We start from the raw sequence: 17,285 nt of genomic DNA, 5'->3' as shown, positions 1-17,285 counted from the left end.
TTTTGCTTCTTTTCCTTTCTCACTTGAAGAATTGCATGGAAACCTTTTGAATATAAACCAGTTTTTGCATAACTTGTTTTTTAAAAATTAAAACAGTAATCATTAACAGAAAATGCAGACTTGAGTAGGCAAGGTAGACACAGTCTTAACCTTAGATCATCTAATCAAAATACCACAAAGCAAGATGTTTTGTTGGCAGGGCACCTGCCTTTTGTGCCTCAAATCCCCAGAGTGTCTACCTTCCCATTTTTATAGTGCAATTCTGAACAGAGTTAGAAAGATGTGAGTACATTGACATCAGTAGGCTTAGGAATGTATAACTGTTCAGTATTTTGTTATTGTGTATCTACATGCCTTTTTGCTTAGTCAACCACATTTCAGTCTAGACATATGTATGATGTTGCAGACATCTTTGCTTTGCAAATGAGATTACAGGTAGGTATGTTTTTTCAGTTGTTTGGGCAGGGGAAGAGGGCAGGCAGGGAATATCTCTTCTGTTTTTAATACTCAGTATGATTGCTTGTCTTATTCTGCTGGCAGCCATCCCAGAAGCATTCAAACTCTGTTAATTAAGGCTGTAATGTTTTGTTGATTGATTGGTTAAATTAATTTTTTTGATTGACTAGAAAATTGCCACTTTAATCATGCGACAGATATTTGGAATTATTTTTAACACAAGTCCCAGAAGAGGTATTCCTTCCTTCGCATAGTAGGATACTGCCTCTCCTAAGTTGATGCCAGTTGATATGTGACCTTTTTTCTTTCTATTTTTTCTCATTCAGATTTATGCAGATTTAATGCAATTACGGTAATTGACTAACAATGCCATTCCAAGGCGAGTTATGAATTTGAGAAGGCTTAAAGGGATATAACTGCTTAGAATCACACTGTAGAATGGCACACAATCAATTGGCTGTTTCCCTAATCAAGTGACAGCCTTAGTTTTAATAAATTGCACTTTTTTCTCATAAAATGGGTAAAATTCAGATGTTTTGCTGGCTGTATCCTAAATGTGTAATTTCTCTTTTCACTGAAGAATGTTTCTGTTTCTCATTCCAGACAATACTATGCTTACCTCACAGACACACAGTGCAAAAGGGTAGGAACTCAGTGCTGGGTATTTGGGTAAGTTTTTGTTGTAGCTGAAAAAGTAGACATTAGAACTTTTGCAGCCTGTCTTAGTGAAAACAAAATCTGTGCTCCCAGAAACATGCAGGTAGTCTCCTGTCCATGCAGTGACCAGAAATGTTGAGTTTTGGGAAACTTTCTTCATCTTGTGACTTTAGCTCATGTGTTAGGAACAAGACAGAGCTGAAATGTTCCTTTTTTGTGGAATGGTTGCTGGTGATTAACCTCTGGATCTTCTTCGTGGTCTCTGTGCAGTCCCACACTTGGGTACTGCGCTCGTGCAGAAGTTCAGCTTGGAGTTTCCAAAGCTCCAGTCTTAGAATGTTGATGCTTTCACTCTGCCCTGGGGAGTAGGCAGCAGTGTGCATGCCTGAGGCTGAGGGAGAGTGCCTACCCACTCAGTTTCATTTTTTCCGCCACGCGATTAGCATACCTCGTTGATCGCTCTCTCCCGAAGCTCCTTCAGTTGTTAAATTCAAATTAACAACTCATTTCACTCTGAAAAGAGAATAGGGAGGAGGGAGAAATAACACAGAATAGACAGTCTTCCTGTCACCTCCCCATTTGCCCAAGTAAGGAAATGAGCCGCCCTGAGACACTTCGGTGAGAAGGGCGGGATATAAGTCCAAATATAAATAAATAAATAAATAAATAAATAAATAAATAAATAAATAAATAAATAAATAAATTCTTGAGGTACGAGGAGAAAAAAGCCCATCCTTACTGCAACCTGATTGGAAGTTAGTCCTCCTTCCATTTTTCTCTCCCAGTCTTTTCCTGTGGAAAAAAGGAGAATGGGCAGAGGAGAAACAGGAAGCCCCCCCCAATAATGTAGTATGACTTTTATTTGTTTGTTCTTAGCCTAGCCATATATGGAGCTTAGAGTACAGACAAAATTGAGAAATTGTAAATAAGACCAGTGGTTTACAAGTGTTACGTGTGCCACATCTTAACTCAGCACACGGCAAAATCTCTTATGGTACTTTAGCTTGAATAAAATACGAATTGTGCCTTTCAAGGTTATTGTGAACAATTAGGTCCAAATTTGTGGGTGAGAATCTCCCTAAATTGACTTCAGCCACTGAATGAACTCAGGTTCAGTGACTCATGTATAACTAACCAAGAAAGAAAAGATTATGCTTTTCCCTTTGGTGCCATTTTACAGCTCCGACAGTGATGCAGTAACAATGAAGGGGCCTCCCGGCACCTAAAATGTTCCCAGATTTCTGCAAAATACCAAACCCATCCTTGGGGTATTAGAAGACAGACCTGTCATTTGATTAGATGTTCTTGTCTCAGTGGTTCAAACTATAGCAGGTGTTTACAGAAGGATTTTCTTGCCTGTACCTATTAATGGCATAGCTTACCCTGGTATGCATGGCTTTCTCCTGATAGCACTCTATAACATGTATTCTTGGGTTGGGGACAGGGAAAGAATATTGCATAAAGGGATCTTGTCTGAGGTGAATTAGATGACCTCCTATCTTCTTGCGGGTTTCACAAGTGTGTGTTATTCTACTCTGCCAAGCTTAGCAGAGGAAAGGAAGCAAATTTGTGTACAATATCCTTGCCTTTCAAAAGAAAACGTCCAGATCCCAAAGTAACAGAAATAGCAATATTTAGATCAGTGAAGTCTGTCCTTGGAGAGAAGGTCAGCCTGGAGATAACAAGCATGGAGGGACTTATTTACTCCTGCTTTTGGCCTTTGGCAAAAATAAACAGACCAATTGAATTACTTTACTTGGCTTAGTTAGGAACATTTTCCCTGTCATCATTTCCTCAATGCCCGATCTATCTTCAAAGTCTAATCTTAATGGGTGTTTACAGTTGTTCCTTTTCAGGCCAGAAAAAAGGCACATGCAAAAGAGCAGACCTCCTTTTCTGAGACTTGCTTGGTGATCTTTTCTACATTTATTAAAACTGCAAAAATGAGTAATTATGGGAGAACACACCAGAATTCAACACAAAACTGCCCATGTTTTTGCAAGCATGCCCCATCAATCGGTCAAAAATGTTTGATGTATATTTTTGCAAGGGAACAGTTGTAAAAAGTGCATGTCTGAACCACAAAACGTTTCAGGGGGATGGAAGAATGGCTGGACATAGAGGCTAGCTCTAAACATATGGTAGGTCACCAAGAAAACCACAGTTTCCATAAATCACAGCAGGATGTCACACTGTCCAGTCAGAGCCTATTTGCTGTGGTCAATTACTCTCCCTGCCTCCTTGGAAAAGTCAGATTCATGGCTGCAGGGAGGGGTAAATAGTCTGCTGAGTAAAGAGTGGGCATTTGGGGTGCTAGTTTGAAGCAGCATGTATCCAAAATGAAAATGTTGCAAACTTTTTGAGCAGCCAGTTTGCTTTTCATCCTCCTCCATTCCAGAGTTTATCAGCATCACTAGAAATAAAGATAATCAGGGGCAACTCCCAGACATTGTGGTGCCTTCAGCAATACATTCCACTGGTGCTCCTACTAATTCTCTTGGGCACAGTCTTCCAGGAAATAATCTTCCATGAGTCTCAGTGAAATGGAACAGGGATCTGTGGAAAAACTTTGGATGCCTTCAGCTTATGTTTCTGGTTTGGTTTTTTGACATAATTAGAGCCACAGTTTTGCCTGGCCTGATGAAAGAGAACAACAATATTTTCTGTTGCCCGAGAAGGTTGGACCAGAACCAGTGGGTTGAAATTAAATCAAGAGAGTTTTTGGCTAAACATTGGGAAGAACTTCCAGACAATTAAAGCTGCTCCTCAGTGGAACAGGCTTCCTCGGGAGGCGGTGGGCTCTCCTTCCTTGGAGGTTTTTAAGCAGAGGCTAGGTGACCATCTGACAGCAATGCTGATTCTGTGAATTATGCCGGTCATGAGAGGGAGGGCAGGAAGGGTTGCATCAGTGCTTAGTTCTTGTGGCCCTTTTTTACACGCCCAGGAAAATGCTGATTGCCACTTTGGGGTCAGTCAGCCATTTTTCTCCAGGCCAGTTTGGCAAGGGATCCTGGAGGTTTTTGCCATCTTCTGGACTTGGAGCACTGGGGATGTGTGTGTGTGTGTGCAGGGAAATACTTGTGAATTCCCTGCATTGTGCAGGTGTTGGACTAGATGACTCTGGAAGTCCCTTCCAACTCTATGATTCTATGAAAAGGCACCTGAGGATCCAAGTGGAAGAGATAAATTCTTGACCTCACCAGGCTGAGCTACAGCAGTATGCAGACTATGTAAAGGCAGAGGGCAATAACTAAAAATGACTAAATGACAAAAGCCTCCCTCCTTCTCACCAATAAATACATGTAAGAAACAAAAAAAAATTGTTTCTGCTCCTACTTGCAGATTCTTCAGTTGCATGATGTTCTCCATGTATGAAGAAAGGAGCTGGGGTTTTTAAATACTGTATCTGTTCAAGTTGTTTTTTGGTTTAAAGAGCCCCTCCTACTAATAACTGACCCAGAGAACATTAATATGACATTCATCTCTGCGCTGTATGTGTGTGTGTGTGAGAGAGAGAAACAGGCTTTCATCTGCCTAAAAGCTGCTTAGTGTCTCACAAGAAGGATTAGGCTTCCTTCTTTAAACATAATCTCAGATCATAAGTTAAATGAATTTAGACATCCAGTAAAATCCCTCTCCTTGCAAAACAAACTTCAAGCAAGAAGGAGAGGCTCCAAGGGAAGCAACAGCCCAGTCCATGTGTTTGCTGCCCCACTCTAAAGCAGACATTCTGAATCCTGCAGTACAAACTCTGCATTGTGAAAGGCTGGATTTGACCGCTATATTCTATGTACCAGTCTTGGGCAGGCAAGAAGCTGTGCAGGGTCCTTATCCCCTGCTCTTTTCCTATTCACTGGAACTGCATTCAGCCCCCTTTAGGATTTGAGATTTGGGCGGTTGCCCACACATGCTCAAGAATATCTTCAACATAGTATGGGCCAGAAACTTACTCTTTTTAAAAAAGGAGTATGAGATTCTCAGAAAACCTGGTCTCAACATTCCATGGGTTGTTGCCAGCCTCATCATGCATTCATAGCCTTGATTATGGCTGTATGTCTCCTTTCTTCTTGGTTGAAGGGAACAAAAGTGTTTCTACATACGTCATGAAGGTTCCCCACCCCCCACCCACACTCACATTTAAGGCACTCAAGAAAAAAAAATCCCCTTTCTGTTGAAGGGTTATACCAGGCCCTTGAAGTGAGGAAGATTATTTTAATACTTGCACATTTTACCTTGACCTGGATGGCCCAGATTTAGCCCAAGTTTGTTCTGATTTTGTAAGTGAAGTAGGGTTGGGCCTGGTTAGTTTCTGGATGGGAGATGAGCGAGGAAGTCCAGGGTTGGTAAGCAGAGGCAGGCCATGGCAAATGTCTTCTGTTCATCTCTTGCCTTGAAACCCTAAGGAGTCATCATAAGTTGGCTGTGATGGTGCTTTCCTCTGCCACTGAGCTCTTCCCTTCTCGTTCAACATGAGGCAACTGCAGATGCCAAACCCACCAAGCTGATTTGAGCAAATGGAATTACTTCTTACAGAGTCAAGTCCCAGGTCCATCTAACTTGGTACTCTTTACTGTGGCTCAACTTAAACAATATTTCTTCTGTTCTTCCCCCCAGGGTAATCGGTTTCCTTGAAGCGATTGTCTGCATCAAATTCGGTCAAGACCTCTTCTCTAAAACACAAATACTATACGTTATTCTGTGGCTCATATGTGTGGTAAGTGGCACTTTGCTTTTTACGTGGTGATGTTCTTCATCTCAGCTGCAAAACTGAGCAAGTGTTGCTGGGTCTACTTCCATAGAGTTGCAAGTGTCTTTCTGGCATTTGTTGCTCTTTGTTTCCCTACTGAAACAAACAAGATGGAGGAAACATCAGAATAATCAGTACCATTTTGGTAGTGGCACCTGGAATGTGGAGCTTCCTTCCCAAGGAGGCTTGCTTGATACCAGTTTAGCAACCATTTCAGTGTCAAGCAACGATGTTCTCTCAAGTTTTTAGAGAGAGTTTCCCTCCCCATGAAGCTTTTTTCAAACTGGTGCTGTGTTGTTATTTTTTAAAGTAGGCTTTTCACTTATTTACAATTTTTATTACTTGCTTTTCTTCCTGATAGGACGCAAAGCAGCTTACAACATTTTTTTAAAAAATGTATTTGAAATATACTATTTGCTGTTTGATGCTTTTTTGAAGTTTATTTGTTATTTTAATACTATTAAATTATTTATTTATTTTAATATTATCTGCCACTGGCTGTTAATTCCTCATTGCTGATATTATATTTTATTGTGTTGCTTGCTTGTTTATATTGTGTGGGCTGCCTCAAGTATACTAGTATGGAAAGATGAGGTATAAATATTTTGAATAAATAAATCATTTATCAATAGCTAGATGTCAGTCAAAATCTACCAGAGCAGCTGCTGGCTACTTCTAGCATAGCATGGTTTATATGGAAACTACCCTTGGAGACAAGTTGATGCCACAAAAAACAAACGGCTTAATTCAGTGCAGATTCCTCTAGACTGAAACCCACTGAAATTAAATGGTTAGCTGCATGGATGCACTTGCTGTGCATCCTCTGTCACTGCAGGGCAAACAGGAAGCTCTCTTTGATTGCACCCCAAAATGGCCACAGGTTCAGAAGCTTGGCCTGTTAAATGCTGCAGTACTATGGAGATCAGAGGAACTGGGAGCAAGTTTCTTGCCAAGCAGAACAACAGTCATTAGTTCTGCCAGCAAGGGCTGTTAGCACAGGCTAGTTCATAATATGCAGAGTGACTTTTTATGTGAAGCAGCATTGTAAGAAGTCTTTGCCTGTCATCCTTTAAATGCACATGGGGCAGTTTTAAGAAGCCAACATGTCCTGGGGGTGTGGCTTGTAATAACACTGGCGCCTTTGAGCATGATAGACTCTAGTTGAAGGGAGATAAACATCTGTCTGTCCTTTGGTGGACTGAGGCCAGCTGGAGCACCACAGGCAGTGTGCCACCCAATCCTGAGTCAGCTCTAAGCATTGACCACTGCTCAGCTCAGATCAGTAGCATAGCACAGTGGGTTCAGTACTTATTATCAAAAAACCCAAAGAGTTTCAGTAAGTCACTAGCAAACTGTATGTGAACAGTGGCTTATAGATAAGCATGGAAGGGTTTTCTGATGCCCTGGTACTCTTTATCTAAATGATTAGGGCCTAATGATTAGGGCAAAGGTGAAAAGGAAAGATTCACCCAACTGAATGCAGATTTCCAGAGAACAGCAAGGAGAGATAAGGAGGCCTTCCTGAAGGAACAATGCAAAGCAATAGAGGAAAATAATAGAATGGGAAAGACAAGAGATCTCTTCAAGAAAATTGGAGAAATCAAGGGAACATTTCGTGCAAAGATGGCCATGATAAAGGACAAAAATGGTAGGGACCTAACAGAAGCAGAAGAGGTCAGGAAGAGGTGGCAAGAATACACAGAAGAATTATACAAGAAGGATCTCAATGTCCCAGACAACCATGACAGTGAAATCGATGACCTTGAGCCAGACATTCTGGAGAGTGAAGTCAAATGGGCTTTAGAAAGCATTACTAACAAAGCGAGCGGAGATGATGGTATCCCAGTTGACCTATTCAAAGTCCTAAAAGGTGATGCTGTTAAAGTGATGCACACATTGTGTCAACAAATTTGGAAAACACAACAGTGGCCACAGGCTTGGAAAAGATCGGTTTATATTCCAATCCCAAAGAAGCGTAATGTCTAGGAATGTTCAAACTATTGCACCATTGCACTCATTTCACATGCCAGCAAGGTCATGTTAAAGATCCTACAAGCTAGGCTTCAGTATGTCGATCGGGAACTACCAGAAGTTCAAGCTGGATTTCGGAGAGGTAGAGGAACTAGAGATCAAACTGCCAACATTCGCTGGATTATGGAGAAAGCATGGAGTATCAGAAAAACATCTATTTCTGCTTCATTGACTATGCTAAAGCCTTTGATTGTGTGGATCACAACATAAGAACATAAGAGAAGCCATATTGGATCAGGCCAATGGCCCATCCAGTCCAACACTCACACACACACACACACACACACACATACTGTGGCTAATAGCCACTGATGGACCTCTGCTCCATATTTTAATCCAATTCCCTCTTGAAGCTGGCTATGCTTGTAGCCGCCACCACCTCCTGTGGCAGTGAATTCCACATGTTAATCACCCTTTGGGTGAAGAGGTACTTCCTTTTATCCAATTTAATCTGACTGTTCAGCAATTTCATTGAATGCCTACGAGTTCTTGTATTGTGAGAAAGGGAAAAAAGTACTTGCCTGGAAAAACATCAACAACCTCAGATATGCAGATGACGCTACTCTAATGGCAGAAAGTGAGGAGAACCTAAAGAACCTCTTGTTGAGAGTGAAAGAGGAAAGCACAAAAGTAGGCTTGAAACTCAACATCAAAAAAACTGAGATCATGGCATCTGGCCCCATCACACCTTGACAAATAGAAGGGGAAGACATGGAAGTTGTGACAGACTTCACATTTCTGGGATCCAAGATCACTGCAGATGGTGACTGTAGCCATGAAATTAAAAGACGTTTGCTCCTTGGGAGGATAGCTATGGTGAACCTGGTCAGTATAATAAAAAGCAGAGACATCATCCTGCCAACAAAAGTCCATATAGTCAAAGCGATGATATTCCCAGTAGTAATGTATGGTTGCGAGAGGTGGACCATAAGGAAGGCCAAGCGCAGAAGAACAGATTCTTTTGAGATGTGGTTCTGGAGAAGACTCTTGAGAGTCCCTTGGACTGTAAGAAGATCAAATCAGTCAGTCCTAAGGAAAATCAACCCAGACTGTTCCCTGGATGGTCAGATGCTGAAGCTCAAATACTTTGGCCACCAAATGAGAAAGAAGCGCTCCCTGGAGAAGACCCTGATGCTGGGAAAGACAGAAGGCACAAGAAGAAGGGGACGGCAAAAGATGAGATGGCTGGACAGTATTACTGATGTAACAAACACGAATTTGAGCAGACTTCGGAGGATGGTGGAAGATAGGACGGCCAGGCGTGACTTTATCCATGGGGTCACAAAGAGTCGGACTCGACTGTGCGACTGAACAACAACAATCTGCATTTGCAAAGAAGACCGGGAATTTCTGTCAGAATTTTTTTAGTTCTTTGGGGGAATCCACATCAGTTAAAATGATATAAAACTGCCCTGTGTTCCTGTGGAAATAAGGCCCCGTGTCTTATGTTAGAAAAAGAATTATTTCCTTGAGTTGCATTATAGTAATGAAAATTTAGCCTGCAAGTTTTCTACAAAAGCACATTTAATTTTGACTGACTGAGTTCCCCGCCTTTCTCTCCTTTTTCTTGTTTCATTGTTACAGGCTATTACAACTTTCCTGTGTTTATATGGAATGGTTTGGTATGCAGACCGCTATGGACAGAGAGAAAAGGTATGCTTAGTGGGAAATGCAGCACCAATAAGCACTTGGAAACCACTAGACGAGGGCAGTGCCTTCCCTAGGCCTGCCTAAATAGTGTCCGTTTGCCTATTCAGTGCCAGTCTAAATCCTGCCCTTTTTCTATATGCAAGGATGTGGATAACTATGGCTGCAATCCTGAGAACGCTTCTCTGGGAGTAAGTGCCACTGATTAAAAAGGGACATTTTTGAATAGACCTTCTAAGGCAGGGGTGGGCAATGGTAGCTCTCCAGATGTTTTTTTGCCTACAACTCCCATCAGCCCCAGCCATTGGCCATGCTGGCTAGGGCTGATGGGAGCTGTAGGCAAAAAACATCTGGAGAGCTACTGTTGGCCACCCGTGCTCTAAGGGTTGCTCCACCAAAAAGCATGGAGTCACACTCCTTTCCATCATGTGGCTGGTAATCATGGGATCAAATATAACGTATATGGACAAAAAGTGGTTGACTTTTTTGCAGGAAGGTTTCTTTGACTTTAGCAGAATGATCAGTTAGGCCCAAATTCTTCTATATTACATAGACAACAACTATTATTAATTCCAGTTATGTGAAATATAGCTAGTAAACCATTAACATCACCATACCTGGATGGAAGGGCATGTGGGTATCCCAAACATGGGAGAAAGGTTTGTGTTACACAGTGGAGTGCAAGAGTTAACTTTGCTCTCTCTCTGGTTCCTTGTCCTTTCAGCTACTGACCCTGCATGGGGGCTGCATGGCTTTTAGTATTCACTCAGTACTGCCAGCAATTATAAACATGCATATCTAAGTAGGTCTGGATACAAGACACACTGATTGCAAAGTCAGACCTCACTGATGGCCATCTTTGTTTTCACAGACTCTGTCGGAAAGCGAAGACAGTTCGTACATCCCAGATGCTTCCTGGCTAAACTCTAAGTTCACTAGAGGTACTGCCATCTCGTATGGTACATTCTGTCCCTTTTTGTCAGTAGCGCTCATGCACTTTTTAGTTGTTCATTTCTGAAGAATCCTTGTAGCATTAGAATACAGGCAGACTGCCGGCTGTGGTGACTGTGGAATGGGGTTTCCCCCCCTTGTTTCTTCTTCAGCTGAACTCTCAGCTGAATCGTTCCTATCTTTCATTCCAGTTTTCCCTTGAGCATTCTTGTCAGTGTGATTGGATGTCCTTGTGCATTTAATGTGGCAACATGGCCTAAGTGATGGAGGTCAGCCTCTTCCTCCTCCAGATGCCTGTGTTGAACCTGTAGGCACCTTTGGAATTTTGAAAACACGTGGTTGTCACCACAAAATGACTGCTGTGGGAAAGGCAAGAGCAGTCCCAAAATGGCTGCCATGGGCACTAGTCCCAATCACAAAATGTTGGGAGGTTCTTCAGAACATTAAGAACGGAAGAGAAGCCATGTTGGATCAGTACAATGGCCTATACAGTCCAACACTCTGTGTCACACAGTGGCCAAAACCTATCAGGAGGTCCATTAATGGAGTCAGAACTCCAGAAGCCCTCCCACTGTTGCCCCCCCACCAGCACCAAGAATACAGAGCATCATTGATCCGGATACAGTTTCCCTCTATGCCTCATGGCTAATAGCCACTGATGGACCTCTGCTTCACATGCTTATCCATCCACTTTTGAAGCTGTCTATGCTTGTAGCTGCCAGCACTTAAGAATTTCCAGTCAAGCATCATCCTATGATGAGGGGCGGGGCAGCTTTTTCTAAATGGTTTCTCCCACAGATCCAAATGGTTTCTCCCACAGATCCAAAATGGTTTCTGCCAGAGATCCAAAGATGATCTCTCCTGGGTTCTTCCAGAACACCTCCTAGTCCAGTGAAGTGGAGGAAAGTCAGTACTGGCTCTCTGCATTGGGGGTGAATTGCCTTTAGGAAAAAGTCAGTGGGAATCTATTGGCAAGTGCCATGGTATCCATGGGCATGGCATTGGGGAGCATTGCCCTAGAAAATGTGTCTGATTTGTCTAAAACCTGTTCCCTCCCAATCTGAAGAGTTCTGCTAAAAAATCCTAAGACCAAAGTCTGTTACTAACTACCTTTTCTCTTCCCCCTAGTCTAACTGCTGATTTTCATAATTGTCAGTTCCTAACTGTCGTTAGAACTCTAATCTTATAGGCTCATGTAGCTATGAATAAATTGTAGCTAAGGGCAATGCTAAGGAAATTTAACTCTCTCCTTTTCCTCTGATTCTTCAGGCTGTCCTGCGCATGTGTCCAGTTAGCATATTTTTCAGTTTGGGATGGTTTTAGTTAAATCCAGATCTTTATTCCATCTATTGAGGTTTTCTTGTTGAAACCTTCCCTATAGAGACCCATATAGTCTCTCCTTTCTTGCATTTGAGAGTCCCAGTACATCTGAGCACCAACTGCCCCTTTTTGTTAATGAAAGGAGTGCTTTATGTTCATGAAGACTAATAATTACTACATTGCAATTAACAAGTTGCCATTAAGGGGGGGGGGGATAAGATAGTAGTTAAACCACTAGGTGGCATGCTGGTTTCAAGCAAATTGTATCAAAATGTATTAGCAGACCCAGCTATTGTGTTTTTTAAAAGCAAAAGATCCTTTTCAAAAACAAATTCCATGTACACTTGCTAGGAATGGAAGACAGTCCACCTAAATATGCCAGCAACAGTGAGGGCCATTCGTCTAGGAGGAGGAACCGGCATTCAAAAACAAAAGTGACCAATGGGATTGGCAAGAGATAGAATGACAGCTTCCAGATTTGTTCCGGAAGTGTGCCTGAGAGCAAAGAAAACTAAACCGAGTCTGGTTCTGAATAACCTGCTTGAAGGTTGACAAGAGAAGAGGAGGAGATGGAAGGGGATGACATCTTCAGCAACCAGAAGCCTAGAACCTTGTTTAAGATGGAGCTCACCTGTGTATTGCAAATCATTAGCTGCTGTCACTTTGCCATTCACTGGATTAAATTTAACCTCTTCTGCACTTGACTCTCAAGTCAGAACTAAGACAAAAAAGGCTTTGTGTTCTAATCTTGTTCAGGTAGTGCAAATGCCTTCTTTAGTTGAGGATGATAACCCAAAATGAACAGGCAGCCACTGGGGTTGGCTCAGTTGCTTTTGTGATGGGTTCTCAAAAACTCTGTTTCATATCTCGTTTTGTTGTTGTTGAGCAGGATGTTTTGGTTGAAAGATTCTCTGCCCATGTTCTCAATCAGTCAGCTGAATCTTTTTGCACTTTGCTTTAAAAAAAAACAATCAGCAGGGTGTCATAAAGTATTGAAGTGTGCACTGGTGGATTTATACAGTTAACTGTACCTTTTCTAACTGAACCAAATGTTCATCATGTTCACTTCCATCTCAGATGCTCATAAAATTCTATTATACAATAACAGCAGCGTCTGCCATTCCAGAGACGCATATATAGCTTCATCTGCCCATATGGTTACATCTTAAAAAATAATAATTGCCAGTATCTTCAGTGTTTTTTAAATGTTTTCTCATCTATTCAGCTACACCATGCTTTTCAGACAGATTCCTTTTGATAGGCCAACAGCAATGAAATGATCCCCATTTTAAAGGAAAGGTTCTGCTGAAGCCTATGAAGACAGCTTATTTGGCAGCATTGCTAGGGTCTCTCCTTTTTGTTGCTCTTTTGTTAAGTGTAATCATTTATACAAACTTACTCTGCCTATTTTTGACTGGCTTATGGGGTCAGTTTTACAGTACTGTCCCCCTGTCTCAAAAAAAATAATCAAACAGTATTTAATTATGAAGTTCACTAAACTGGGTAATTCCCAAGAAAACAATAAATCTTCTAATTTAAGCCACGTCTGTTATTTAGCTTGTAGTTCGCATAGATTCTCTCACACCTAGCTGGTGTGTCTCTCTGGCAGCTGTCTTGTGGGGTTGTGACAAAGGTGGCTGGTTAGGTAGGAATCCACATCTGTACAATACAGTATCATTGCTTTTCACCTGGGCAGTGCTTTGCTGCCAGATGTGTACCACAATATAATGAAATATTGTGGTAGTCCACAGGTAAAGTGCTGTAAGTAGAGGGAGCACAGTATTCCATAACTCCTCATGTGCCACAGGGGACCAGCTATTGGAATACACTCTCTACAGCTGTGAAGGTTCTCTTTTATTTGGCATTTTTCTTTTATCACCAGTGTGCAAACTCTTGCATCCAAAGCTGCTAACATCTATATCCTATTTGCTGCATCTGTGCTAAATATTACACGGGAGAAAATATGAATCTTCAAAGTATATTTTTTCCATAACAAACATTGGTTTCAGGACATATATTACTGTTACCTCTTGGTGTTCTTGGCATGTCAACCACTCTTGAATGTATTTGTTTTAAACTCTTGAATTCCCTTATGGGTCATTTGCTATGAGATAAACCAGTGGCTTGGATCCAGAGATCTCAGTGGTAGGTGCTGATGGATACAAATTTTTGCCATGTCCCCCACCCCCTAGCAGTCCCTTTCAAGCCCTGGGAAGATCAGGACATATAGCTGCATTGGTCTGGATGGGCTGCTGTGAGAAGGATGTGGGGAGGGGGGGAGCAAAATCATCCCTCTTCTGTCAGCAGAGCTTTGCTTGCAAAAGAGGGAGGGAAAGGGGTTGCTGGGGGGGGGGGAGTGGAAATGGTCAAAAACCCACAGCTCTCAGATTGATAGATCCAAGCCACTGTAATTTTTTTGTTTGTTCAAGACCAAAGTCAGAAGATGTTGATATCCTTGTGAACATTTCATGCTGTTAACGTTAGTGTTATCACCCACATTCCCAAAAGATCTAATTTGCAAAGCCCAAAACATGCCGATGATCTCACTTGATTCATTGCAGATGGAAACCTAGGTATATACATAGCCTTTTCATATACAAAAGCCACATTTGTCAATAGAAAATAGTGTTTATGTATACAGTTTATGTATACAGTTATATCATGCACAGAATGTGCATGCAGACCTTTTGAAAAAAAAATTGCTCTTACCATTTATGGTGGCTGGGTTACAAAGAGGAGTGTTTGTGTGTTCATATATCGAGAGAGAGAGTGCTTCCCCTAAAAAGAGTAAAGATGGTACCTACCATACTCATCTTTCCCCTGCTCATTTAACTGTAAATTATGTAAAATATTGTGTGGAAAAATTGCATTTTCTGTACTGAAATCAGTTTATCCTTGTGACAAACACACACTCATTTCATATGCTGTTTTCTGAATGGTATGTGTGTTCTGTATATTTCCATGGAAATATGACCTGGACCAATAGAAACCGGGAAGATGAGCTTTGATCAGGTCTTGAAATATGATGTGTTGGACTTGAGAGATGTAGCCCACAACTGGTGAATTCCACATGTGAACTCTAGTACTTTCACCTTTGAATTGAGAATTCTGGGTGGTATTATTTTCTACCATTTGCAGGTCTTTTTCTAACTTTTTCATATCGCTCCATCCTACTTTTTACAATTGTCCTACCTGACTGGTTATATATATGTCTGTGCATGTCTGTGTTTTTGTTTTTTTTTAAAGAATAATTTACAGTGTGCTTACTGAAGAAGAGGTTAACTTTGGTTCCTCTGGAGATTGTGCTGTATGAGCAGTCATTGATGGGGGGCCGTAATCTAGTATGGCATGGCTAGAACAGTGAACAGTGGCAACAGGTTAGAACACTGCAAAATAGCTCTCATGAAAAGAGGCATTTTTTTAAAGGCATGAGAGCATCAAGTTCAAAGGGAGAACCCTAGCCACCCAAAGCAAAGTTATTGGCAGCTACCAGTATTAAAACTGTGGAACACTGTGTATAAAAAGTATCTAATAAATACATGGAGTTTTGTTTCAGCTCTGCTTTTGGCTACTCACCTGTGAAAAATAAAGTCCTGAATGCCTAAGAATAATTTGGTGGTCTCAGGTTTTTTTTTAAAACCCTTCAGTATACATTGGGATCCAGTGACACTGATAATAGAAGTGTGTAACAACATTTTAGCTTTCAGTCTAGCCATCCAAGAAGCCAAGGGTTTAAAACTGATGACACAAATCCTTTAGATGGACTGAATTGTGAATGGTCTAGTTGAATGTGTATAGGTACACATTAGTACATTAGGAATGCCCTGACCTGGATGCCTCTGGCTAGCCTGATCTCATCAGATCTCAGAAGCTAAAGAAGGGTTGGGCCTGGTCAGTACTTGGATGGGAGACCACCCAGTAAATCCAGAATTGTGACACGGAGGCAGGCAATGGTAAACGACTGGTTTCAGAACAGGAGAGCTCCTGTCATTTGCACTTCTAGCTAGCAGAACTAAGCAGGGACTCCACCCCATGAGACTAAGCGAACTCACAAATTTTGGGGGTTGAGGAGGCAGACTGTTCCACTGTAATGTATACAATAAATATAATCACTGCTACAAGAAAGGCATTTGCCTGATTGGACTAATACCCTATAGCTGCAATAGTTCCAGAAATGAGCCCTCTTTTTGTATAGAATGAGTGCTGTCCGTGAGATACTAATGCAACTGGGGGGAAACCACCATACATCAAAACACCAATGAGGATGACAATTGCAATGCAAGCACAAACTAAGTGTTCTGATCTGATGGCATCTGCTAGGCACATCACTCCTCTTCCTGTACCCTTTGCCAGCCCCAGGGAATGGAAACTTAGCACTGGGGAATGGAAACTGATTCCAGAACATAGGAGTCGCCACAAAAGTGTCACTACAGGATCACATGAAAGCTGCCTTATACTAAGCCCAAGGTCAGTATTATCTACACTAGCTGGTAGCAGATTTCCAAGAGTTCAAACAGCTCAAATCAACAATTATATGTAGAGGAGATGTCAGTGATTGAACCTGGGAGCCATGGCCCTTCCTTGGGGGGGGGGGAAATGGCCAGTTTTGGCCAAATCTATTCAGACCAGCAAGTCAGAGAGAATTTCATTTGGATCAGTTACTCTTTTAATACTGATTCTTCATTAGCAGTCCCTTTGCCCCCAGGATTCTGGTTTCCTCAGAGCAAGTGACCAATTCCCCGTGAGTCGCTGTGCAGTTGCATTTTGACTCACAGCTCCCTCTAATTTCCCCTGTGGTGACTTGATCTTGTTTTTTGGAGATCCAGAAGCTGCAAGAGAAATTGGAGAAAGCCACAAGTCAAACTAGTGGGAATTGGTTGCTTGCTGCAGAAGCCTGGAGGCAGAGTGACTGCTTGTGAGGAATCGGTAAGTTTAACAAGCAATGTGTTTTCAAAGGCTAGTTAGGTTCTGAATGCACATTCCCACTATTTATAGGCACTACCTAATGGAGTTTTCTACTGATCAACATGAAGATATGACTAACCTGGATCTGAGATAGTGTAGTAGGAATTTTAGATGGTTCTAGTCATGCTTTTGATCTGGCCTTCTGCAGCAGTAGCCTCTAATTGGGGTCTCATTGTTTATTTAAAGCACCCAAATCAAAGTATATCTGGATGTGAATTTAACAGGATTTACAATATAAATCCTGAATTTCCTTACCAATTACAACAATTTGCATCTGGTCCAAAACTGCAGCTATCTAAAGTGGTCATTCACTTGTTTGCTCAAGACTCCCCTGCACAGCTTGATATTTAATTAAAGCTGTGAGAAGAGTTCTGATTTCCATTTTGGCATTTGCATGTTTGATGAGGAAGAGTCTTTCAAAAGCAAAGAAAATGGCTGGGAAATTAAAAGTGTAGCTGTTTTTTGTTCAAATTCTGGAGACTAAGATATGTGGTAGCTGGAGAACTCCAAG

At 41.6% G+C, this 17,285-nt stretch overlaps 1 protein-coding gene across 1 annotated transcript in view; it reads left to right on the top strand.

Moving 5' to 3' along the window:
- The window catches only part of PTDSS1 (phosphatidylserine synthase 1), a 43,960-nt gene extending 30,612 nt beyond the window's left edge, over window positions 1-13,348 (top strand). Inside the window, exons 9-13 of the mRNA XM_060243467.1 lie at window positions 1,060-1,125; window positions 5,728-5,827; window positions 9,476-9,544; window positions 10,410-10,479; window positions 12,161-13,348. Of these exons, the coding sequence (XP_060099450.1) occupies window positions 1,060-1,125; window positions 5,728-5,827; window positions 9,476-9,544; window positions 10,410-10,479; window positions 12,161-12,270 (415 nt within the window). The 3' untranslated portion in view covers window positions 12,271-13,348. The remainder of the gene's footprint in view (window positions 1-1,059; window positions 1,126-5,727; window positions 5,828-9,475; window positions 9,545-10,409; window positions 10,480-12,160) is intronic.
- The last annotated feature ends 3,937 nt before the right edge of the window (window positions 13,349-17,285 follow it).

This window comes from Heteronotia binoei, chromosome 7 (assembly GCF_032191835.1).
Source record: "Heteronotia binoei isolate CCM8104 ecotype False Entrance Well chromosome 7, APGP_CSIRO_Hbin_v1, whole genome shotgun sequence".
Classification (NCBI taxonomy): domain Eukaryota; kingdom Metazoa; phylum Chordata; class Lepidosauria; order Squamata; family Gekkonidae; genus Heteronotia; species Heteronotia binoei.
This window is presented reverse-complemented; position numbering and strand designations above follow the sequence as displayed.